The sequence below is a fragment of the Sorex fumeus genome, unplaced genomic scaffold (genome assembly GCF_029834395.1).
Source record: "Sorex fumeus unplaced genomic scaffold, SorFum_2.1 ptg000072l, whole genome shotgun sequence".
NCBI lineage: Eukaryota > Metazoa > Chordata > Mammalia > Eulipotyphla > Soricidae > Sorex > Sorex fumeus.
This window is the reverse complement of record NW_026606129.1, coordinates 39610608-39635209: the sequence shown is the minus strand read 5'-3', so window position 1 is coordinate 39635209 and position 24602 is coordinate 39610608. Positions and strand designations below refer to the sequence as shown.

Sequence of the window (24602 nt, the reverse complement as noted above, 5' to 3'; positions counted from 1 at the left end):
GTGTCCATGTTTATCTGAGATTATTAGTCCATAGTTCTATCCTGAATGCGTGATTTGCCCAGTTTGGGAATCTGGGTAATGTTGAAATAAGTTAGAAAGCATTTTCTACCCTTGAGTTTTTTTGAGAGTTTGTAAAGGATAGTATTCCACTTTCCTTGAATGCTTAATAGAACTCACCAGCAAAGTCATCTGGTCCTGGATTTTGTTTTTAGAGAGGATCTTGATTTATTGTGTCAGTTTAGTTGTAGTGATAAGCCTATTCAGATTTTTCTTTTTTATTTGATTCTTTAAATGATGAAATTCTAAGAATTTATTGTTTTATGGTCTTGTCAAAAATTCTCATAGATAAAATGCAATCTTTGAATATCTGCTAATTCTGAAAATGCCTCATTTTCAGATGTGGGTCTAACACTTATTTCTTCTCTCTTCACCAAATAAACATGTGGCCCAGGTTTTAGAACTGAGGCAGGAGACTCTGTAGAACTGCAGCCTGTCTTCTATCTGTATGTTAGACCTCAGCTGTAGTCACTTGGAGCAGAGTGCACATGCGAAGGATGCACCTTATTCCAGGCCTGCTGTTAGACTCACTGGGTCATTTGTGAAGGCAGCAGATGTGGTTAAGCCTAGAGTCCATGGGGCTCATTGGATATTTGATTACTTTAAACCATTCCAGGTCACTAATCATGAAAGATTTTCTTATCACTGTAGAGGAATATTGGAAGACTGTCAAGAAGTGCTGAGTTTAAGAAGGCAGAAGAAATCAATGAAAACAGAAAAAGGAGGACCACAGATACCAGGAACAGTTATGTGGAGTTACTTCCCTAAGTACTCCTAGCCACAGAACCTGTAAGGGAGTCGATCTCTGAGTTCATCTTTGTGCAGAATTTTGTTTCAAACAGTGATGTCCACACGGTTGTCTGCATACGTTTCCTTCCCTTAGATTTTGCCACTTGCTCAAACATGAAATTCTCAGTTAAGATAGGTTTTAAGATTGAGATTTAAGAGTTAAGATTTAAGACCAGTACCATCCTCCAGTGTAATTTTCTATAATAATGAAAATATTCTATATCTGTTCAATATGGTAGACACTAGTCACATACTATTATCGAGCACCTGGAAATATTTCTTGCTAACTTCTTTTTTGTTGTTTGTGGTGCTGGAGATTGAACCCAGGATTTCACATATTAGACATCTACTCTACCACTGAACCACATCCTAGCCCCTTATTTAACTTTATTTTTATTTAATTAAGCTAGTGGGTTACAGTAGTAGACAGTGTTTCTAGACTTAGACCCAGCATGATCTTTTTCTCCACAGTAGTAACTGATAAAAAGATTGGCAGGAAAAATGAAGGGAGATCTGGGGCCAAGGGAATAAAGGTAAGCCTCCATTCATAAAAATGAAGATATAAGGGCATTACTCTCTATAGTCACCTATTAATGGTGATAATTTTGGGGGAATAGCTGCAATGCAGGATTGCTAAGGAACTCTTGTAAGGAACAATTGCTTTAGAAAACAGCAGAAAAGTTTAGCAAGCCCCTTGCTTTCCTAAGTTTTATTTCTTACTTAGATGGCAAAGAGAATCAGCACCTCTGTTACCATCAAAATAGGGCACAGTAAGAACTGCTTTTATCCTTGTCTGTAAATTAGAACTTTTCCTTACAAGAGTTCAACTTGATGGTTCTTTCATCTGTGGTCCTGAATACCTTTAGGAGATTAAGGATTTGTATCTATTGATGAATGAAAGTTCTAATTTACAGACAAGGATAAAAGCAGTTCTTACCCTGGGTTCTTACTGTGCCCTATTTTGATGGTAATAGTGGTGCTGATTCCCTTTGCCATCTAAGTAAGAAATAAAACTTAGGAAAGCAAGGGGCTTGCTAAACTTTCCTGCTGTTTTCTAAAGCAATTTCCTAATATCTAACCTGGACAAGAATCCTCTGGAAACCTGAAATGCAGATTTTGATTGTGCAGGTTCAAGATCCAAGATTTTGCATTTCTCATTGGCTGCCAGGGGATGCCCACATGAGGAAGGATGACAGCGGGCAGAAAAGCCAGATTACATAACTCTTTACCCACTACTCCTAGCCACCACCAGATGGCAGCGCATGCCCCTTCTCTGTCAGCTGTTGCTCTTTCCTCAGGACCAAGAACAAGATCTGCCTTTGTTTTTCTTAGTTGTTTGTGTCAGTCTGTTTCACCAGTGCCTTTTAGGGTGTGAACAGATCATGGCTCTGAAGCTTCTCTCTCCTTTCCGGTTCTGACGTGGGGTGCTAGCTGCTCTCTGTTCTGCCCGCGCAGGCCCCTACAGCTCAGGATTCAGGGTACGCTGTAACCTTCTCTTTGTGCTGATTTCTTCCATCGATGCCCTGTGACTCAGAGGCCATGATTCATCATCTTCACAGCCCCCAGCTCGAACCGTAGTGGCCTGTTCCCAGCCAGTGCCGGCATGGGGTATTGACTTAAATACCATCTCCCTGATAGTATTAATCAAAGCAGAATATTTTCTTAAAAGAAAATCTACAAAATACAAGAAAGGAAAATAAGACTCATTGCCCCTAAAGCCACCTGCCTGAAAAAAAAGAATATTTATGATTCGGTAATTTTATACACATCAGTAATTATGCATTTAAATTTTCTTTGATAAATATATTTTAATTGATAAAATCTTATGTAATAAAACAGTTTTACTTTTTATTTTGAAAGTAGATTTAAATCAAAAATATGTTCAAAGTAGTGATGTCTGTTTTCTAACACTGCAGAGCCCAGTTCTAATTAAACTCTCTTAATTTTTATTTCAAATATATTTATATTCTTGTTAAGAATGATCATTGTAGAACTTCTCTCTCTGTTTTCTTTGACTTTTCTTTCACTTCTGGTGATGCTCAGGGGTTACTCTTGGTTCTGCACTTAGGAATTACTCCTGGCAATGCTTGGAGGATCCACATAGAATGCCAGAGATCAAACCCAGGCCAGCCACATGCAAGGCAAATGCCCTAACTGCTGTACTATCACTCTGGCCCCTTGTAGAACATTTTTTTCTTTTTAGCTTTTTGGGTCACAACCAGCGATGCTTAGGGGTTACTCCTGGCTCATGAACTCAGGAATCACTCCTGGCGGTGCTGGGGGAACCATATGGGATATTGGGGATTGAACCTGGGTTGGCCACGTGCAAGGCAAACACCCTACCTTCTGTGCTATCGCTCCAGCCTCCTTGTAGAACATTTTTAAAGAGAAAGGTTTTATATAAATTGTATTATAATTACATACAGACATTTTTAATCTTCTTTGTTTTTGGTTTTGGTTTGCTTTCTTATGTAGTCTTTTTTTCCCCCTTATTTTTGGGGCCTTGTCTGGCTATGCTCAGGGCTTACACCTGGCTCTGTGTTCAATGATCACCCCTCCTGGTGCTTAGTGAACACTATGCAATGCTGGGAGTTGAACCTGGGTCAGCCATGTGCAAGACAAGAGTGTTACTATCTCTGTACTGTACTGATAGTGCTGTACTATCTCTCTGGCCTGAAGAATTCATTTTTTTTAAATTTATTTATTTATTTATTGAATCACCGTGGGAAAGGTTACAAAGCTTTCAGGTTTAGGTCTCAGTCATGCAAATATCAAACACATTTCCCTTTATCAATACTTTTTTTTTACCATGAAGAACCCCAATAAAACCCCACCCCCCACCCCTCCCAGTCCCTGTGGGGCAGATGAATTCTAGTTAACACTCTATCTGCTTTGATTAGATTCATTGTTTCAATAAAAGATTCACCACTATTATTTAGAGTTTACCCCCCCCCCAAATCAGACATGCTGAAAAAGCATTGTGAAGTGATTTGCTTTCTACAGCTGGGTTCAAGAATTAAATGTTGGTTTTGGATTTCTGCTATTTTACTTATTGACCCTGGAAGTATTTCTACTGAAAGTCAGATAGTTAAGAAATTGGTTTATGTGCTCTGGAGTCGTGGCCGTGCTGGAGAGCCGCTAGTGGGGGGCAACTGGTGGTCTTGGTAGGGCGTGAAGGGCAGACCGAAACGCCCCCCTTCCCATGAGGTTTTAGTCGCCCCCACTCCCCCGGCTCGTACCTGCTGTCCACAAGGCTCCCATGCGGCCGCCATCTTTCTTTCCAGAGAGGAGAAGGCGACTGGGGCAACACCCTTTCCCCTCCGGACAGACCTGATGGCTTGGATTAACACATAGTCCGTTCATTTTTCTGCTCCAAGCTGCCGGGTTCTGCATTAAGTTCTTGTGCTTCTGGGGCCGTGGCCGTGCTGGAGAGCCGCTCGCGGGGGGCAACTGGTGACCTCGGTAGGGCGTGAAGGACGGACCGGAACGACCCCCTTCCCATGAGGTTTTAGTCGCCCCCACTCCCCCGGCTCATACCTGCTATCCACAAGGCTCCCATGTGGCCGCCATCTTTCTTTCCAGAGGGAGGAGGGCGGAAGGGAGCAACACCCTTTCCCCTCCGGGCAGACATGATGGCCTGGATTAACGCATAGTCCTTTCACTTTTCTGCTCCAAGCTGCTGGGTTCTGCATTAAGTCCTTGTGCTTCTGGGGCTGTGGCCGTGCTGGAGAGCCGCTCATGGGGGGCAACTGGTGACCTCGGTAGGGCGTGAAGGACGGACTGGAACGCCCCCCTTCCCATGAGGTTTTAGTCGCCCCCACACCCCCGGCTCATACCTGCTGTCCACAAGGCCCCCATGCGGCTGCCATCCTTCTTTCCAGAGAAGAGAGGGCGAATGGGGCAACACCCTTTCCCCTCCAGACAGACATGATGGCCTGGATTAACGCATAGCCCGTTCACTTTTCTGCTCCAAGCTGCTGGGTTATGCATTAAGTCCTTGTATTTCTGGGGCTGTGGCCGTGCTCCAAACTTAACTATGATTTTCAGAGAGAAACGTTGGGTGGTTTACTTCCCATGGATCACTTTGTATATAGAGAGATGTCTTGTTTTGAGGAAAAGTCCTAGTTCCCGCATACTCGAGCTGTGCTTGTAGAGGCTTCTGGTCACTGTGGTTCCATCTGGGGGAGGCGGGATGCGGTACCTACCCCATCTGGGACTTCCGGATGATCTCGGCTCTTTTTGGAACCTGTTTTTTTTTTTTCCTTCGGGATCTGTGGATCCCGCCCTCCATGTAGTCCTTCTCTTCGGCTGGGGTCCTTCAGTCTTACTGGGGTAGGCTTCCAGCTGAGGTGAAGCTGGACGGTTTCTGTTTTTGTTTTGCATTTGCCCTGGAAGTTGCTGTGTGTGTGTGTGTTTCCCAGGTGCCTACTTGATCTGTTGAAAGGTGATCCAGGTGTGTGTGAGAAGGCACAATGTTGGTCCTCCTTGGGTCCTCTAAGATTCTTTTTCTCTTTGAGTGCTCTCTGACATGAGTGTCCCTTTACTTTGAAAAACCAGGACCTTCGGTGTATTTACAAGGACAACAGTAGGTTCATAGACCGTTTTGCTTAAATTTCTTCAAACCTGAAGTGCAGGACTAGGGATATAGCTCAGCAGTAGAGTATCAGCCCTGCAGGTGTGCAGCCCTGGGAGAAAAACGCACCATACCACACCACACCGCTCCATACCACACCACACTGCTCCATACCACACCATACCGCTCCATACCACACCACACCACACCACACCACTCTGTACTACACACATCACTCTACTCCACTCCACACACCACTCCATTCCACACTGTATCACACTACTCCACACAATACCCCTCCACACCACACCACTCCATACCACACCACACTGCACCACACCACAACACTCTGCACTACACCATATCACTCAACTCCATTCCACTCCACACCACACTGCACCACAACACTCCACACCACTCCTTACCATACCACACTACACCACTCCACTCCACACCGCTCCATATCACTACATACCACACCATTCCACACCACACTGCAAATACACCACAAATACCACATTACATCACTCCACACCAGACTGTAAATACACCACAAATACCTTACCACACCACTCCATACTACACTACAAATATACCACAAATACCACACCACTCCACAAAACAGCACACCACTCCATACTACACTACAAATATACCACAAATACCACACCACTCCTCACCACTCCATACAATACCACTCCACACCACACCATACCTCTTCACACCACACCATAACACTCCACTCCACACCACATTACAAATATTAGACCACAAATACCACACTACACCACACCACAAATAGCACACCACACTACTCCACACTGCACCACACCACAAACACCTGAGAACTTAGAACTTCCTAGAGAGCTTGTCACAAGTAGTATTGATGTGAGATGTTGAAAGCCCATTTTCCTTTTCTTACATAGGAACAGTGAGATGTGACTCACTCCAGAACTCCCCTAAGGGTTCAAGCACATCCGCCCTCAGGGACATAGTGAGCCTGAGCTCATGGTCAAGTGGGGGCATCCCCACTGCTCTTTCCCCTGCATGGGAGTCCTGTTTCATAAGCAACTGGACCCAGAGCCTTGGCTCAGGATCTGCTGCCAAGGAACCCTGTATGAAGCCAGGGTACATGTTATTGAAAACTTTCTCATTTTCATATATTCCATTTATTCTAAAGCATTCCTACCCTATTAAAATACACCATTGGGTATGTGCTCATCTCTCTATGAAATGGTACTTTGCTGTGGGCCAGGCCTTTTTCATTGGTAGGAGGAATATCCAGTTCCTCCTCCCTTTGTTTTGGAACCCACAACCAGCAGTGCTCAGGGGCTGCTACTCCCAGCACTGTGTTCAGGAGTTATGTCTGGGGATTCTCAGACAACCATACATGGTGCCTGGGATTGAAACAGGGTCAGCAGGATGCAAGGCAAGCTCCTTGCCTGCCGTACTATCACTCCAGCCCCAGCTAACACTTTTTGTATGACTATATTTTGGGGTACAATTTCACACTTCTTTAAAATGGTATGTTACTGCAGCTTGTGTGACCACAGTCATCACAAGAGTACCAATATTCCTCTACCTAAAGTGTTTTCTGAATACATAATCAGACATCAAATAAAAATTTACTTATTTTCAGCATTCTGTCCGTGGGTGTTGTCTGTATGATTTACTTTTTACGAATCAGCTGAAATAGGAGATAGTGTCATCCCATCTTCTGCTGTAGAAATGACTCTGCTCAAGATTTTTTCTATTGCCTTGTAGATTAGACTTAGAGTTTTGGGTAGATAGATGTTGCCATGGCATGAATCCATCTTCCTGCTTCACTTTCCTGAACTAGTCTATGAGTTAACTCTCACTCTATAGCAAACTATGGCTTCAAACACCAAGCATTGATTTTACTTATGACCTAAACTCCTGCCAACATCTCAGCTAACCTCTTCTAGGTCTCTATGCCTGGCAGATCTTGGCTAGGATGTTTCATAGACACCTGGGATGATTCCTCTTGTCCCATGCTGGGCTCTCACCCTCCAGAAAACTAGCTTAAACCAGTTAGCACAACAAGAACTGGAGACCCAAGAGAGTGAAAAGAATTTCTGCAAGACCTCTGGTGCCCAGACTTCAAGCCTGCATGAACGTCACGGCGACTGCATCCATTCACCCACAAGTCAGGATGCCAGGCCAGAATGGAGGGTGGAAGAGGGGAAGCAGCTTCAGTTCTTCATGGGAGAAGCTGCAGAGTCAGTCATAGGGCGAAGCATGTGCGGACCCAGGGGGTGAATTCTGGTCGTGTCCGCAGTTATGAATCAGTGGTCTCTGTCTTCAGTAGCTTTTTATGTTTTTAACCAGATATTGTTTTGCAGGACTGAACAATTGTGATGGACCTACTAGTGAAAGTGACATTTTCCGGAAGGCCTCGGAGCAGCTGGTGAAATACTTCAGCTCAGGAAACTGGTTATTGCCTAAAAACTTTCAAAAGCACGAAGTGGTTCAGAGATTCTTGCGCCTCCTTTCTTCTTTGCAAGGTAAATTTTTCCTACAGTATTTAGTTATATTAAAACAGCTTCATACTCAGTAAAACACTTTTTTGCATATATTTAAAAATTAGCTAAAAGATAAATATAATTTTTCCGTATAAAAGCATTTAAGAAGACAAAATTATTCAGTGGAAAGTCTGTTATTGACTGTTGAACAACCTGGTGCTTATTTTACATGTATCCTCTTAGAGTTATCCTTTGCCAACAAAATTATTTAAAAATACCACAAACACTTCTATACATATTGGCTAATGTTGATACAAATTTTGGTAGAAACTGAATGTTAATTTTTCCTCTGAGGGTATTGGGATACTACTAAAAGAACTTACAGGATAAACTGTTGGTAGTTTGGGAAGATTCCAAAAACCCCAGTAAGTGCAGTTTAGTATTTCTTAAATCAGCCATCAGTATGGTCCGTACAGCATCACTGCTACCATATGTGGGGCAGAGATTTCTCAGTCTTACAGAGAATGCAGATAGGTGATGCCCGGATGCATTTACAGCTCCGAGCAGGCAGCAGAAGATAAGCTTGGAGTTTTGCATTTCAGTCTCAGCTGTGCCACTTACCAAGTTTGTGACCTTGGACCAATTACTTAGCTCCTTTAAGCTTCCATTGCTATTCAGTAAGGATCTATTTCAATAGAATATTATTTTACCCTTAAAATATATCAGCAGTATGAACTGGGATAACCATTACATTTGTAGAGATCCATTGTAAACATGCATCATGTGCGAAGTCAACAGTTGAAGTTAAATCACCCTTTCCTCATTACCCTACATTCTTGATACTATCTCCTTGTGTTTCAGTGTTCTAGAAACAGGAATATGCAAAACTTGAGTCAGGCCTTACTATCTTTTCTTCATTTTTTTATTTAGGCTCCACTATTTATAAAACTGTTGATATCAGAGTCATGGGCTCTTTCCCTTTTGACTCAGTAGAATTCCTGTTCTCCATTTGTTCTTTTGGATGACCCAGCCAGCAATCTGCTCTCCTGGACCCAGCAATACTCTCCTTAGGAAGCCTAATCATCCTGAGTAGCTCAGGCTGACTTTCACAAGTCAAGTAGCATGCTTGTTAGTTAAGTACTGGCTTCACTTTCCATGGTGCTTAGAACTACTCACTGGTAACCAACTGTTAATGTATATATGGGGGTGTGGTTGGTGGCAGAAACCGTTTTTCACTGTGTGCTATATTCTTTCATTTTGGAAAGAAATTCCTCCCGACCTGTTCTGTGACATTAATCATGACTGTGCCAACGCCTTCATCAAGTTTTTACTAGAAAGACACAAGTGGCCGGAAGTGCTACTGCTGCTGACTCGCAAAGTGAGTGGGGAGCCCCCGCTCGGAGATTTTGTCCTCCGAGCCTGCTGCTTCTCGGACCTTGACCTCTGCTCTGTCATCCCGCACCTCAGCACTTGGGACCACCGGAGGACCCTGCTTCTGGACCGCCTGATCGATGGAGGAGGTGAGAACCAGAATGGTCATCCTGGAGAGCTGTCCGTGGTTCTGCGCTCGTCACCTGCCACAGCGTCCCGTACTTGCTGTTAGAGGCTCCGTTCAGCCTGGCCTTCTTCCATTGTCCTCTGTCCTGTTTGAGACCCGGGATGGGGCTGATCCCAGGAGTGGTGCTGCCTGGCAGGAACCCTGCAGTTACGATTCCTCTCTACTGTCTTCTCTCTTCTCCTGGGTGAGAAGGCGCACATAGGTGAAGGCCTTTGCATCTGGATTAACCCTCAGTGGTCATATCTTCCTGGCCTTTTGTGGGCCTTTGCCCCACATGAAACTCCATGGCATTCTCTTCCCAGTGAGTAGATGGGGAGTTGGGCTGTGTGTTTTAAAGAGATTGTCAAATAATTGGTGGGTGGAAACATCTGTCGCTGTAATCAGCACCCACACTTGGCGGGTTGTGTGTCTGAAGTGCACAGACATCCTGCTGGATTGGGTTTTATTTTATCCTTATTTAGAAATAACCAGACTCTTCCCGCCCTCACCCACAACCCCCACCGATGCCACTACTAACTGTGTGGCCTTGGGCATGCTATTTATGCCTGCAGCTCCTCATTTAGGAAATGGGACAGCAATAGTCACTCTTTCTTTGGGATGTTCTTCGTAGTAAGTGAGTTTGTGCATGCGAGCTCCTGGAGGAGCTCCCTGTCAGTGTGCTTGACTGCAGGCTTTGTGATGAAGAGGAAAGGCCTTTCTGAGGAAGGGCCTTGGGCTCTGCTCTAAGTCCCACACAACACTTTTAGGCATTGGTTCTCTGCATTCTGTGGGAAATAGGTGGAATACCTTCTCCTTTTTATTTCTTCAAACCCATTCCATGCGTGGGGCATTACTAGCCCTGCACAGAATTATAGTGTCATGGACTTCCTGGCTTTGTTTCTTCAGTCAGCAAGCACTTACTGAGAGTGTATTTGGGATGAACTGCTGGGAATCCAGAATAGAGAGGCACATGGGAGGTGACATAGGGACAGTGGTAGAGGGCCCTGCGCACTTTGAAGTGTTTGGCTGCAGTAACTTTGTACATTAATGCTATAAAGGCTAACACTATTGTAACCAGGATGCCTAAATGATAATACATGTTTTTTAATTTAAAAAAGAAGAGAGGGGTGTGTGCACACAGGGGTGGGGACACAGTGCTGGGGACTACCAATGCACTACTGTAGATGGGGGCCAGGAAGCCTGCAGAGCATGCAACATTACTGGGTCTCTGCTCAGAGGAAGGTGAGAGCAGGAGGAGAGATGTCAGGTGAGGTGACATTAGCGTCACGCTGGGTATTATTAGAGAAGGCTCACAGAAGCAACACAAGTGCCCTGGCCACTGACTCTGTGTTCCCTGCCTTGTGGGACAGACATGGAGTTTTCACTTGTTGGTCACTCTGAACCCTCTGTACGACAGGTTCTGTGGTCCAGCTGGGCAGCTGCAGAGGTGGCAGAGGCCAGGCCCAATGACAGAATGCCAGAAGGAGCTGGACCAGGAACAATGGTGGTGACAGGGGTGTGCTCTTGCCTTGGAATCGGTGGTGGAAGAGCCCCTTCCTCAGGGGTTCCCTACTCAACGTAGCAATAAGGTCTCACAGGTGCCCTTCACCTCCTACAGCCTTGCCTGAGGGTCTCCAGGAAAGACCCCTCTCTGTGTGCCTCGAACACGAAGACTTCGAGTTGGCTTTTGTTCTGCTGAACCGGGGTGCAGACCCGCACTTCCTCTCTCTCACGGAAGGCGATACGCCTCTGCATGCAGCACTCCACATCTTCTTAGACATCCAAGGTAAGCCTTGCGTTTCTCAATGTGTTGTCCTTGAGGTGTCTGGCTGGGAGAGACGATGCTGTGCCTTTTGGTTTTCCCCTCTAGGACAACCAACCATCTGGGGACAAAGAGTGGGAAAGCTCACCTCAGATCCAAGCCTGTTTGTCTCCCCTGGCCTCTTACTGCAGTTTGAGAAGGAGGTGTGATCAATATGAATGGTGGGGGGAAGGGAGGAACATTAGGACCCTTAAGTTTCAGAGTTGGTAGGCTGTAGTGGATGAACACAATCCACTTGTTTATACCATTCTCAAGGTTGTTGATGTGAAGCATCTTACTGGAATATTAAAGTTGGCTTCAGGCTCCTAAACCTTGGCACTATTGACATTATTATTATTATCATCCAGTTCTATGAATTGAAACGTGTTTTGTAGTGTCCCTGCCACCACCTGAAGCTAAATGCCACAAACCCTTTCCTCGTTGCAACCTTTGAGGAGCAAAGAGCCTCCCTAGTTGGAAATCGCTGTGTTGCTTAATGGATATCACATACTTCGGGGAAGTTGAGGGGAGGGTTCTGAGATGCCCCAGGCTGGTGTCTCTATCAAATTCAGGAGTCTTCTGTCCCCAGGAAGAGCAGCTGAGTACTCACGGGTTTTTGTTTATGTTTTTCAGTCAACATCGGTTTTAACTTGCTCAGCTACCTGTTGGATCTATTCTGGTACAACCCCACTGAATTTGACTACCTCAACCCCAACGTCCAGGATAGCAATGGAAATACCTTAATGCACCTCCTCTTCCAGAAGGGGAAGATGAAGCACACAAGGAAACTCATAGAGCTGCTGGCAAGGTTTGACATTAACTTGAACCTGAAGAACAAGGAAGGAAAAGATGCACGCCATCGGATCAAGAAGAACGATTCTTTGCTTTTGACCTGGAACAAAGCGGTGACAGAGAACAGGCGGAAGGTCCGGCAGGACCCTGCTGCTCAGCCCCCAGGCAGGTTCCCGAGGCAGGGCACCCCTGGGCACCCGTCACTCAAGGGCCAAGGCTCGTTCAAGTCCCCACCGTGCTCTGAAGAGGCTGAGGTCCCGGACAGCTGGGAAAGTCTTCCTGAAGCCCAGCTGAGCAGGCCAGAGACCGGAGACGCCAGCTCCTGCTCTCTGAGAGACCGCCTTGTGCAGGATATCACGGTTTTGATTCAGCAGGTTGAACTGGAGACATCCCTGCAAGAGGACTGTCCTCAGAGCTCCAAGCCTTGCAAGGCAGGGACTGGCGCAGAAGTAAAGAGAAACAAGCTCCAGCAAACCCTGGGGTTGGGGGCCACAAACTGTGGCGAGGATGACCCCACTGCCCTTGAGGTAGTGGGGGGCTGTGGCCAGACAGGCCCGCTTCTTCCTGCCTGCCTCCTCAGGAAAGAGGGCAGTGAGGACCAGGACGACTGGGGCATGCAGGAGATTGAGGCTTGTCTCCAGGACTTTGACAACATGACATGGGAGATCGAGTGTACTTCCGAAATGCTCAAAAAACTGTCCAGCAAGGCCATGACGAAGGTCATAAAGAAGAAGATCATCCTGGCCATCCAGCAGCTGGGGAACGGTGAGTGGACTCAGGGCCTACAGAAACGGCTGAAGCATCTGAAGGGAAACATCCAGCTCTTTGAGGCCAAACTCGACAAAGGAGCCCGGATGCTGTGGGAGCTGGCCATCGACTTCTCCCCACGCTGCAGCGAGAACCCGGAGAAGATCTTCGCCACAGAGCGGAATGTGCAGCCCATGGAGAAGTCGGGACGGGTCTACACAGAAATCATTCGCATCTGGGACATCGTGCTGGATCACTGCAAACTATCCGACTCCATTAGGGCCATCTGCAGTGCCTACGACCGGGGCTTCTCCTGTGTCCTGAGAAAAAAGCTGAAGGGCATCAACAAAGGCCGGGTATCAGCCAACAAGAAAATCCAGAAGCGGATCCCGCGCTGCTATGTGGAGGACACAGAGGCAGAGAAGAGCAGGGAACACATGAATACCGAGTACTTCCCGCCCGCCAGCTCAGTGGATACAGAATACAACATCATGAAGTTTCACAGTTTCAGCACCAACATGGCCTGCAACATCCTCAATGACATGACGGCCACGGTGGAGTACCCGTTCCGCGTGGGCGAGCTGGAGTACGCTGTGATTGATCTCAACCCTCGGCCGCTGGAGCCCATCATCCTCATTGGCCGCAGTGGCACTGGGAAGACCACTTGCTGCCTCTACCGACTGTGGAAGAAGTTCCACGTGTACTGGGAGAAAGCCGATCAGGCAGGCAGTCCGCTCCTCACCAAGCCAATCCTGCCTAGGAGAAGGTTGGAAGTGGAAGCCAGGAAGGAAGGCCCTGGTGCAGAGGAGGAGGAAGAGGAGGAGGAAGAGGAAGGCTCCATTGAAGTGGAAATATCAGACAGCATAGAGGAGGAACAGGAGAGTGAAGCTGGGGCAGGGGGAGGCAGTGGGGAGCCAGCAGGGCACAGCCAAGAGGTGGACATAGGTGCCGATGAGCTGCCCCAACAGCTGGAGCATTTGCATCAGATCTTCGTGACCAAGAACCACGTCCTGTGTCAGGAGGTGCAAAGGAATTTCATTGAGCTTTCCAAGTCCACCAAGGCCACCAGTCATTACAAACCCTTGGAGTCCAATGTCTACAAGCTCCAGGACCTGCGGGATGAGAATTTCCCTCTGTTTGTCACCTCCAAGCAGCTGCTTCTCCTCCTGGACGCCTCACTGCCCAAACCCTTCTTCCTGAGGAATGAAGACGGCAGCTTGAAAAGAACGATTGTGGGGTGGTCCGCTCAGGAGGAGCTGAGCATCCCCAATTGGCAAGAGGACGAAGAGGAAGCCGAGATGGACGGCGACTGCGGGGAGGAGGATAAAGCCGCAGAAGCACGCGCAGGTGACAGTGATCCCCGGGTGTATGTGACATTCGAAGTGTTCACCAATGAAATATGGCCCAAAATGGTCAAAGGGAAAACCTCCTATAACCCTGCTCTCATCTGGAAGGAAATAAAGTCTTTTCTGAAGGGGTCTTTCGAGGCCCTCAGTTCCCCCCAAGGGAGTCTCACAGAAGAAGCATATAAGAAATTAGGGCGGAAACGGTCCCCCAATTTCAAGGAAGACCGGAGCAAGATCTATAATCTCTTCTGCCTCTATCAGCAGATCAGATCTCAGAAAGGTTATTTTGATGAAGAGGATGTTCTGTACAACCTGTCGTGCAGGCTGTCGAAGCTCAAGGCACTCCCGTGGTCCATCCACGAGCTGTACGGCGATGAGATTCAGGACTTCACCCAGGCTGAGCTGGCGCTGCTGATGAAATGCATCAATGACCCCAATGCCATGTTCCTCACCGGGGACACGGCCCAGAGCATCATGCAGGGTGTGGCCTTTCGCTTCAGCGACCTGCGCTCTCTGTTCCACTATGCCAGTAGGAACACCACTGACAAGCAGTGTGCTGTCCGGAAACCCAAGAAGATCCACCAGCTGTACCAGAATTACAGGTCCCACTCGGGTATGTCAGCCCTGGCTTGCCTCCGTCTTGGGGAGGTGGTGGGACAGATGCCCTTGGGCTGCTGCTGAAACTGCAGCCAAGCTCTGGGAAACTTTTTTAAGGTTATCATCTTGAAGTTTGCTAGTGGGTGCCCTCATAAGTAAGATTGCTCACTTGTCGCCACTGTTCATTTTAGGATGGTAGTTTAAGCTGTGATTGAGTCCAGTGGATGGCCTTTAGGTCGTCACCTTTTAAGGGCTTGCTATGAGGTATTGCAGAGGTATTGGAGAATGTTTAAAGTGAATTTTTTTTGGTAAGGCACCTTGGAAGCCTCTCTGTGTGTGCAACACCAGTTGCAAGTCTTTAGTCCTAAACAGCTTCTAAGCAGAAGACCTGACGGGGTGAGACGGGGAGAGAGGTGATGCACACTCAGGTGCTTTGACTTTGAACCTCAGTTGTTCCTCTTCTGTCTGTCCCATAACCCCTTCCCCACCACTATTCTGTTCCATTGACCAGCTCTCAGGTTCTGTTGCCTTTGTCTAATTTGCTGTTTTGTAATTATGTTTCTCTTTATATCACACATATATAAATTTCTTTATAGCCACATATGAGTCTGAGAAAAATAATACGGGTATTTCTTGATATTAAAATATGGAAGTCAAAGGTTTTACATTTTCATATTGTCTATAGTAATTAATTTCTTTTTCTATGGATGTCCAACTTCCTCTGAAAAATTGTTGAAAGGGAAGTTCCTCCTCCTAATTGTTCTTTCATTTGTATTAAAAATTAGTTAGATATTCTTACTTAGTTGGATATTCTGGATGTGAGACACCACGCCATGCTGTTTATTGGTGGTATCTGTGCTTACTCCTCGCAGCTCTACAATGGAGGCATCATTCCCATTGCACCAAAGAGTAAAGTGAGGTAGAGAGGGCTTCAGTAGCACCACCCAGTGCCTAATGTGGTCTACAGAGCACTTTTAAATTTGTCCTGTCCTGCATGTGTCCCCAAGCAATAGAGACTGTTATTTTGTACGTTCAGGCACTGGGTTAACCTCCCAGTGGTGCTGAGGATACTCCTGGCAACTCTTAACCTGTGATTCCGTGCAAGGGGCCATCCAAGGATGCCGTGCTGCTCAGACCCTGGTGCTGGTGATTACTCTGGCCACCCTGAGTTTGGGGGCCCCCAGGGCCACACCAAATGATCCTTATGGATCACGATGCTCCTGGTGGTGCATATGAACTTCCAGGGCTGCATCCATCAATGCTTTAGAGAGGTCATGTTCTGGGAATCAAACTGGAACTGAGCACGAACAAGACATGTACGTTAACCTCTCTAATAACTTTTCAGCCCCCAGAAACTTTAATGAGACCATGCCAGACAAACAGGAAGGAGGTGCCTGTAGCTGGTTTCATATTATGATTTTATTTTTGGGTCACACTTAGCAGTACTCAAGGCTTATTCCTGGCTTTGTGTTTAGGGATTTGGGGGAAATGTATGTGATGCTGGGGGGGGAAGGGAGGGACGAAGGGAAGGAGAGGGAGAGAGAGGAAGAGAGAGGGAGGGAGGGAGAGAGAGGAGAGAGTGTTAAAGCACTTGGCTTGCATGCTATCAACTCTGGTTTGATTTAAGGCACTGCATGTGGTTCCCTGAGAACTGCTGGGTGTGACTCAAAATCACTCTCATGTCTCCAAAAGAGATTCATTCAGTTAGTAAGTGGAGCTCCTGCATTCCTATCTTTAGTTTTCTGCTCCTGGTTTATTTATTGACTTCATTGATTTTGTTTTGTTTTGGTTCCACACCTGGTGGAGCTCAGGGCTTATTCCTGACTCTGCTCTCATGAATCACTCCTGGTGGGGGCTTGGGGGACCATATGGGATGATGGGATTGAACCTTTGTTGACTAAATTATACAAGGCAAGTATTCTGCCTGCTCTACTATTGCTCTGGCCACTCTGCTCGTGGCTTTGGCTCAGTTTTTTCCCATTTTTTTAGTGAATGGATGCTGTTGTGAATGCTTTTTATTATTTGATTTTTTTCCTTTTATAATGTGATACTTAACTCATTCAGACAGTTGCTATGTGAACTAATATCCCAGCTTTTGGATGGAAGACTTGAGTGAATGTATTTCTCATGTTGAATCAGAAATAACCTGAATAAATTATTATAGAGACATTAGGAAATACGAGATTTTTGGGAAATATTCCAAGATACAAATACTACTATTAACGTTTGTTTCATTTTCTCTGATAGTAATTTTTCTCTATACACAAGATACGTATTTATCACATTCATTTACTATCTAATGAATATATGCTACTAGTGAATATATGCTATATTAACTGAAAGGATTCTTTTGTTTTATGCTTTTTGAAAATTGAGATTCACATACAATAATATCTGTTTAGAGTGTGCAGTTTGGCTAGTTTTAATATATTCACAAGATGTCCGAGAGTATCTCGCCCGCACGGCAGAGCCTGGCAAGCTCCCTGTGACGTATTCGATATGCCAAACACAAGATGTGCAGCTGTTACCGCTAATTTCAGAACATTTTCATTACTCCAGAAAGAAACCTTCATCATTAGATTAGCAGGCATTACTCATTCTCTGCTCCTGCCATTCATATCTTCCAAAACTACTCATGTACTCTCAGATGTGCCTTTTCTGAAAATTTCATATAAATGGAATCACACAATATGTGGCCCTCTGTGTCAGGCTTGGCATTTAATATAATGTTGCCCAGGTTCATTCACGTTGTAGCCCATATCATTACTTCATATTTATATCAAAATGACTTACCTGATTCTTTAAGAGGACATTTAAGTGGATCCAAACTTTTCCCCATTGTGAATTCTCCTGAGCCCTTCTTTCACTTTCCCATTAATGCTGATCCACACCACAGCCTATTTGCTGAGATCCAGTCAGTCCCACCAGTTTTCATTTTCTGTACATTCTATACATTGAATAATATCAGTAAAATTTCCCTTTATTGCTTGGTAATAATCGTAGAGACATATATGTACATTTCATGATGTTCTACCAAAATCATAGTTTTCCCTCAGGTCTGAGCCAATGGCCTCTGAGAACAGTGGGAGGATTTGTATCCAGGCACTTCAGATCCTGCAACTTGGAGTTTACAAACTTGCACCTTTGAGTCAGTGTTTGTCAAGACAGGATTGTAGGGTCTGTCTTATTGGGAAAATACCTGGCATTCAGTGATATTTATTCAGCATCATTACATCTCAATTTTACCTCATAGTATCTTTGACAAGGTGTGAAAGCCAGAGGGAAAGCTCTGGTGAATCGTGTTCTCACCGGCTCTGACATTTCCCCCTGTGTATTCCTGTTAGGTAGGTATAACCCTAGTGCAAAAGGTGATAGAGGCCTTGGTTGCTGCCCCTCACTACCATCCAGCTCTGCTGTTACTGTGGACACTCTGTGTCCAGTGCTTTGAGCAGCAGTGAGAAGTTCCAGGATAACTCTTGTTTCCTTATCATTGACACAAGCCCCTTCTAGTAGTGTTCTAAGAACTCTGATTCCATTATAAGTTCTTCATGGACTCTTTGGGAGGTGGTTTTTAGAGGTCAGGACTGAGCTTTCATAAATGCTTCTTAGCACAGCAACATCCATCTCTCTCTCTCTCTCTCTCTCTCTTTCTGTCACCTCTCTTCTTCCCCTCCCCACTGTACCCAGAGTAGTATGGCTTGGAGCTAAAGTGTTTATCTCATGGGTATTGAGTTTGCAAAGAAAAAAAGAAAAATATATACACATTCAGAACCAATATTGCTTAAGCAAAACCCAATCAAAACCAGAACAACACAACAATAGCAACAACAAAATCCTGTCATTTGTACAACCTCTGCTGCATCTTCTGTTTAATCCCAGGAATCCTCAATCTAGCCTCTGGAGTGGTGGATTTGCTTCAGTTCTACTTCCCAGAATCTTTTGATCGCCTTCCTAGAGATTCTGGCCTCTTTGATGGCCCCAGACCCACTGTCCTGGAGTCCTGTAGTGTAAGTGACTTGGCAATTCTGCTACGAGGGAACAAAAGGAAAACCCAACCCATTGAATTTGGAGCCCACCAGGTGAGTATCATGAGACTAGGCATTGAGCGAATAAAAAAGGTTGGAAGGGCTGGACTGTTCCATGAGGTAGAATTCAATAGCCCTTTCCTGCAGTGTGTCAGTTCCAGAGACAGGCAAGTGACTGACTTGCCTGGCAAATCAATAATCAACTTCTCTTCTCTTTGGAATATATAAGCAGCCTCCCCTAAAAAATAGACCGAGCGTTCCTAGATTTCACTTTGTAAAATTTGATGTTTCCTTTCTTACCTCACCCTTTCCCCCACTCAGGTAATCCTTGTAGCTAATGAAACTGCAAAGGAGAAAATTCCAGAAGAGTTGGGGTTGGCACTTGTGCTAACAGTTTATGAAGCAAAAGGCTTAGAATTTGATGATGTCCTCCTTTACAACTTTTTCACCGATTCTGAGGTATGTCATGCTGAACTTTTTGCACACAATGCTTATATATGTATGAGCCTCCTTTCCTGTCCAGGATGGAGAATTTGGAGCCGAGGAGCGGAGAGTTTGCCACATGTGCCTGTTTCTGCTCTGGAGCACCATCCACTGAGTGTGGGGCTTTGTGTGTTTGGATGTGGATTTTGACAGTGGCTGTGGATTGTTTCACAATGTGTCGTGGGCTGGTTCTCCCCGTGCCCTGCCCTGCCCTCTGGCAGATACCCTCTTCTGAATACCTGGTACCCAAGTGCTAGTTTCTGTTTTTACCACACTGCCTTATCCTTGACTCCCAAGGATGCTTGTGTTGGAATGAGCGCTAACGAATGGCTTACAGATGAAGGCAGTATTAGCCATGGTCATCCTGGGAGGACAGAATGGGGCAAGGTCAATGCCTAGAAAGAGACAACTCTGGGAAGATGGGTGAAGCATGCTTCCTGTCCACTGGACCAGGTAATGCAGGGGACGAGAACAGCCACCCTCCCAAGAGACATCCTCCGCATGGCTTTGCCACCACTGCTTGCTACCTGTGCAGACACTGGCAGTGAAAGAGTCCCCGGCTGACCCCCCAGTAATGTCTATGCCAGTCCACCACTTGAGTTGGCTCCTGAGTCCCAAGGGGTGATCTTTTCCCATGAACTCATTACACTGTGGGTAGATCCACCAACCCTGGCTGTTGGTGTTGGTTTTCTAGCCACAGGCTTCTCTTCACCCGCCTGTTTTTTTGGCAGGGCCACCGACTGGCTGGCGGTTTTACAGTGGGATCGCCATTTGGTGACTTATCTGCCATGTCCTGGTCCCACCGCACATGGTGCATGTTTGAAGGGGCTGTTGACCATGCCCCCCTGCGAAACACTGTTAGCTTTGACACCTTAAAATCTGCCCCAGAACTCACAGTTTCAAAGAGTTCTTAGGATTTTTCTGTTCGTAAAGGAAAAAAGAAAACAAAATGCCATGTCTGCCTTGCCAGTACCTACCACCAATATTGCTATGGGTGCTTTACAGTTGGTAAAGTCACTCACTTCATCCTTCATCAACCTGCTGAGGTTGCATGTTTGTTTGTTTCTTATCACCCTTATTCTGGAGATAAAGCTGAGGATCATGGAAATTAAGGCAATTACCCAGTCATAATAGATATGGTGGAGTATTAAAATGAAGTCAGTCCCTTTGAGTTCCAATTTGAGTTTAAATTTCATGATCTTCCTACCTTACTTGCTTCCTTTTAAAGCCCCGCATGCAAATTGGCTTCTCAAACTTCCATAAAGAGGAAATCATCACCAAACCTTAAGTCTGTTCCTTTCTATTGACTTCTGCTAACCAGATACACTCATTAATCCTGAAGCTAATCTAAACCTCTGAGGACTAACTATTTTTTTCTCATAATACATCCATTGGTCATGGTTGGACTGAGACTCTCCTAAAAGAGGAAGGGGTAAGACTCCATTGTTCCTGTCCTTTATTAAATCCCAGTTGTATGTTTGTATTTCAGTGAGGTGTTCAAGGGGCTCTCGGACATATGGTTCTATAACTTGACAACTCATTTGTAAAAAAAAAAAAGGTACTCTGTCACCTTGGTCCTGGAAATCCAAAGACCTGGGTCTTTTGACCCTGAGCTACCACCAGTGAGTTGCATGAAAATAGAATGACCACAGGCACACTTGTTTGGTAACATTTGCTTCATTCTATGTACATGGTAATACTGCTACAAAGATTTCTGATGTGGTGCTTGGGATGGTAGGTATGCATTCCCTGGCACACAGTGTACCCTTAGTTGAGCATTTACAGCATCAAAATCAAAAAGCATCAGTCAGTAGAAACAGAGACAAAATGCTTTCATCAAGTCATCCATCAAAGCAGAGGAAATACAGAGATTGCATCAGTCCTGGTCGCCCAGGTCTCTGGTTGCTTCTGTCTGGTGTCCCTTGAGATGATTGGCTGAAGGCTGCTGAATGGGACTATTAGACAGAGAGAGATGTGGATAGACAACTTGTCTCACCATCTCTTGCCTCTTCTTCCTTGTTTATATTTCTGGTAGGCACATTTTTTTTTTGCCATACCTATCAAGTTTGCATGTAAGCGCATGTGCACACACAGGCTCAGGTTCGTGATTCTTCTCTTTATAGGACATCATTGTTACCTCTTCAATCATATGGTCACCAGAACCAGGCAATGATGACGGCAAATCCTTGCCCTATCAGATTTTGCCTCCTTTTCGGGAAGGGGACAGTCATTCTTCGAGTCACCTCCAAATACTCCTCTAGTGTGGACTTGAAAGGTTTCCTTCACTCATGCATGACTTCATGCGTTGTTTAGTTTAGAGAACAGACCTTACTATGTTGTCTTTTCCTCTCCTACTATTATAATGCCAATAAGGAGAAGCCCGCAGACCTAAGTGCTTCTTTATGGCCTCAAGTACTGCGGGCCAGGTGGGGTTCTTGCTGCAAACACACATGCTCCTCTAAGGCTGTCTTGAAAGTAAAACGTGCTTTATTCATCCAAACAGGGTCATCCTGTGCCCTGTGAGCTGCTGTTGCTTTTTCACTCAGCAGTTTTGAATCTGTTATGCATCCCTTGCCCTCCAGGCCTCTTGCCACCTGCTGGGTCAGGGAGAGCCTCTCATCGCCAGGCACAGTGTCTCTCCTCAGCACAGCACTCAGTTGTATGAAACAACAGCCTTCCAGAGAGGACATTCATAAGTCTGTCTTCAAAAGATCTTTTTATTTAACCTCCCACTTTGTCAGGGATTAAGGACTCACCATTCTTCAAAACCAGTGATGAGTCCCAGAGTTTGGTAGGATAGCAGCTGTTGCATAAGATGCACTGCCACAGGTGCCGCAGTCTGCTAATGAAACCATATTCTAGTGTGAGCCACTGGTGGTATGCAATGACATTGTCCTGTTAATAGTGTTGAACACAGTTAACTTAATACTTACATAGTTTAAGTTGAGAGTTTCTTTTTTTTATTATTGAATCACATGATATACACAGTTACAAAGCTGTTCCTGATTGGGTTTCAGTCATATTCATTCAGCTCCAACACCCATCTCTTAACCAGTGTACATTTCTCACCACCAGTGTTCCCAGTTTCCCTCCTTACCAACCCCCGCCCACAGCCTGCATCTGTGTCAGGCATTTTTCTTCTTTCCTCTCTCGCTCTCTCTCTCCTCTTTCCTTGTGGGCACTATGGTTTGCAATATAGGTGCTGAGAAATTATCAGATATTGTCCCTTTACCTACTTTCAGCAGTCAGTTCTTGTCCAGATTGATCATTTCAAACTATCATTTTCTTAGTGGTCCCTTATCTATCCAAACTGCCTTCTCCCCCAGCCCCAGAGGCAGTCTTCCAACCATGGACCAATCCTCCTGGCCTCTCTCCTTGGGTATTAGTCTCATGCTATTTTTTTTTTTGTTTTTCACAAATGATTGCAACCATTCTGTGTCTGTTTCTCTCCTTCTGACTCAGTTCACTCAGCATGATACTCTCCATGTTCATCTACTTACAGGCAAATTTTATGACTTCATTTTTTGGTGGCTGTGTAGTATTCCAAAGTGTGGATGTACCATAGTTTCTTTATCTAGTCATCTGTTCTCTGGCACTTGGGTTGTTTTCAGAGTCTGACTATTGTGAATAGTGCTGCAATGAACATAGAAGTGCAGATGGCATTTCTGCTGTTTTTGCACTCTAGGAGTGGTACTGCTGGGTCATATGGAAAGTCAATTTCTAGTTTTTTTTTGAGAAAAGCCATATTGTTTTCCAAAGATTCAACCAGTTAGCATTCCCACCAGCAGTGATTAGTGTCCATTTCTCCCTACATCCACATTAGCACTGGTTGTTCTTGTTCTTTTTGATGTGTGCCAGTTTCTGTGGTGTGAGACAATATCTCACTGTTGTTTTGAGTTGCATATAAGTTAAGGATTTTCGTAAAAGAGGAAGTAAGCTTGATATCTTTTATATCCTCCTGAAAAAGGTGTATCAGTGACATTGCACCAGGCCAAGAGACTATGACATGTGAAATTTCAGTGGAATTCTAGATTCTAAAAAACGTCTGTAATCTTTACCTGTCAGCTTCCCCTGAGCCTGCACACACTATCTGATGGAGACCAGAGCCCTGCCCATTGACAATTTTTGTATAATCTGAGAGCTAACAATAGCTTTCACATTTTTAGATGGGTGGGGGGAAAGAAAGGAAAACAAATATATGAAAATGATGTAAAAGTTTTGTTTTGTAGCCTAAAGATAAAGTGTTTTTGGAACTCAGAATGTCTGTGGTTACATCTGCACCACAGCAGACTGAGTCGTTGTGAGAGAGACCATATGGTCTGTGAAGCCAGAAATACTCTGAGGTGAAAACCTGCCAGTCCCTGGTCTGTGCAGTCACTGGAATTTTGGGGGCTAGGTTTGAGGAAAGGGAAAAATAACTAGCATATCAGCTGTTTATTAAGCTTTGTGTTAATCACTTGATACTGATTATCTCCTTTTATTTTCCCAACAAACATGGAGGATTGTTTATGCCCATTTCACAGAGCAAGAAAGTGAGACCACAAAAAAAGCCCTTTTTTAGGTGATAGAGCTTATAAGAGGAAGAATATTTCGAGTATTTTTAGTTTTGGCTTTTTAGGTCACACTTGGTGATGCTCAGGGGTTGCTCCTGGCTCTGCACTCAGAAATTAACTGCTGTGGTGATCTGGGTGTGTGGGGGGGATGTGGAGGGAAGAGCGTATGGGATACCAAGAGATTGGCCAGGTAAAAGGCAAACACCCTACGAGCTGCACTTTTGCTCCAACCCCAATAAGTGGAAGAATTGAGATATGACTTGTCCTAACTCTGACTTAGAATCTCTGCCTTGCACAGAGTACCTCATTACCTCTGAGTAATGCTTCAGCCATGATTGAATAATTTAGAGAAATGTAACCATGTGAGATATTCTCCAGTGTGGGTAGGGTGCATGCCTTGCACGCGGTAGACTTGGGTTCAATATCTGGTGTCACATGGTCACATGTGTTTCCCCCCTTGCACCTCTAGGAATGATCCCTGAGTGCAGAGCCGGAAGTAAACCCTGTGCAGCACCAGGTGTGGCCCCAAACAAACAAAATATTTCCATGTCTCTTATCAGCTATTGTCCTAACCGGCATTTGCTGACTTTTTTCAAATGTGGTCAGGGAAACTTGGTTCCTTTAAACTGCTTGTTTGAATTCAAATTTCAATAAGAATTTTCTGGCCCCTAAGCCTTTATCTCTCACAAATAGTCACATGTGCCTGGCCCATGGACCAGGTGTCCGGGGAGTCCTGATCCTTGTCTTTGCAACTTGAGTTTCTGTCCATCTCCCTGACTCGAGGGTTATGTCCCTTTTCATAGTCAGGGCTGAAGTCCT

General features: G+C 45.3%; 1 protein-coding gene across 1 annotated transcript in view; it reads left to right on the top strand.

Annotated features, from left to right (window-relative positions):
• TRANK1 (tetratricopeptide repeat and ankyrin repeat containing 1) overlaps nt 1–24602 on the top strand; it is a 116869-nt gene that overhangs the window by 71674 nt on the left and 20593 nt on the right. The window contains exons 10-15 of the mRNA XM_056129092.1: nt 7783–7944; nt 9168–9422; nt 11058–11225; nt 11874–14738; nt 18602–18801; nt 19069–19206. Coding sequence (XP_055985067.1) covers nt 7783–7944; nt 9168–9422; nt 11058–11225; nt 11874–14738; nt 18602–18801; nt 19069–19206 — 3788 coding nt within the window. The remainder of the gene's footprint in view (nt 1–7782; nt 7945–9167; nt 9423–11057; nt 11226–11873; nt 14739–18601; nt 18802–19068; nt 19207–24602) is intronic.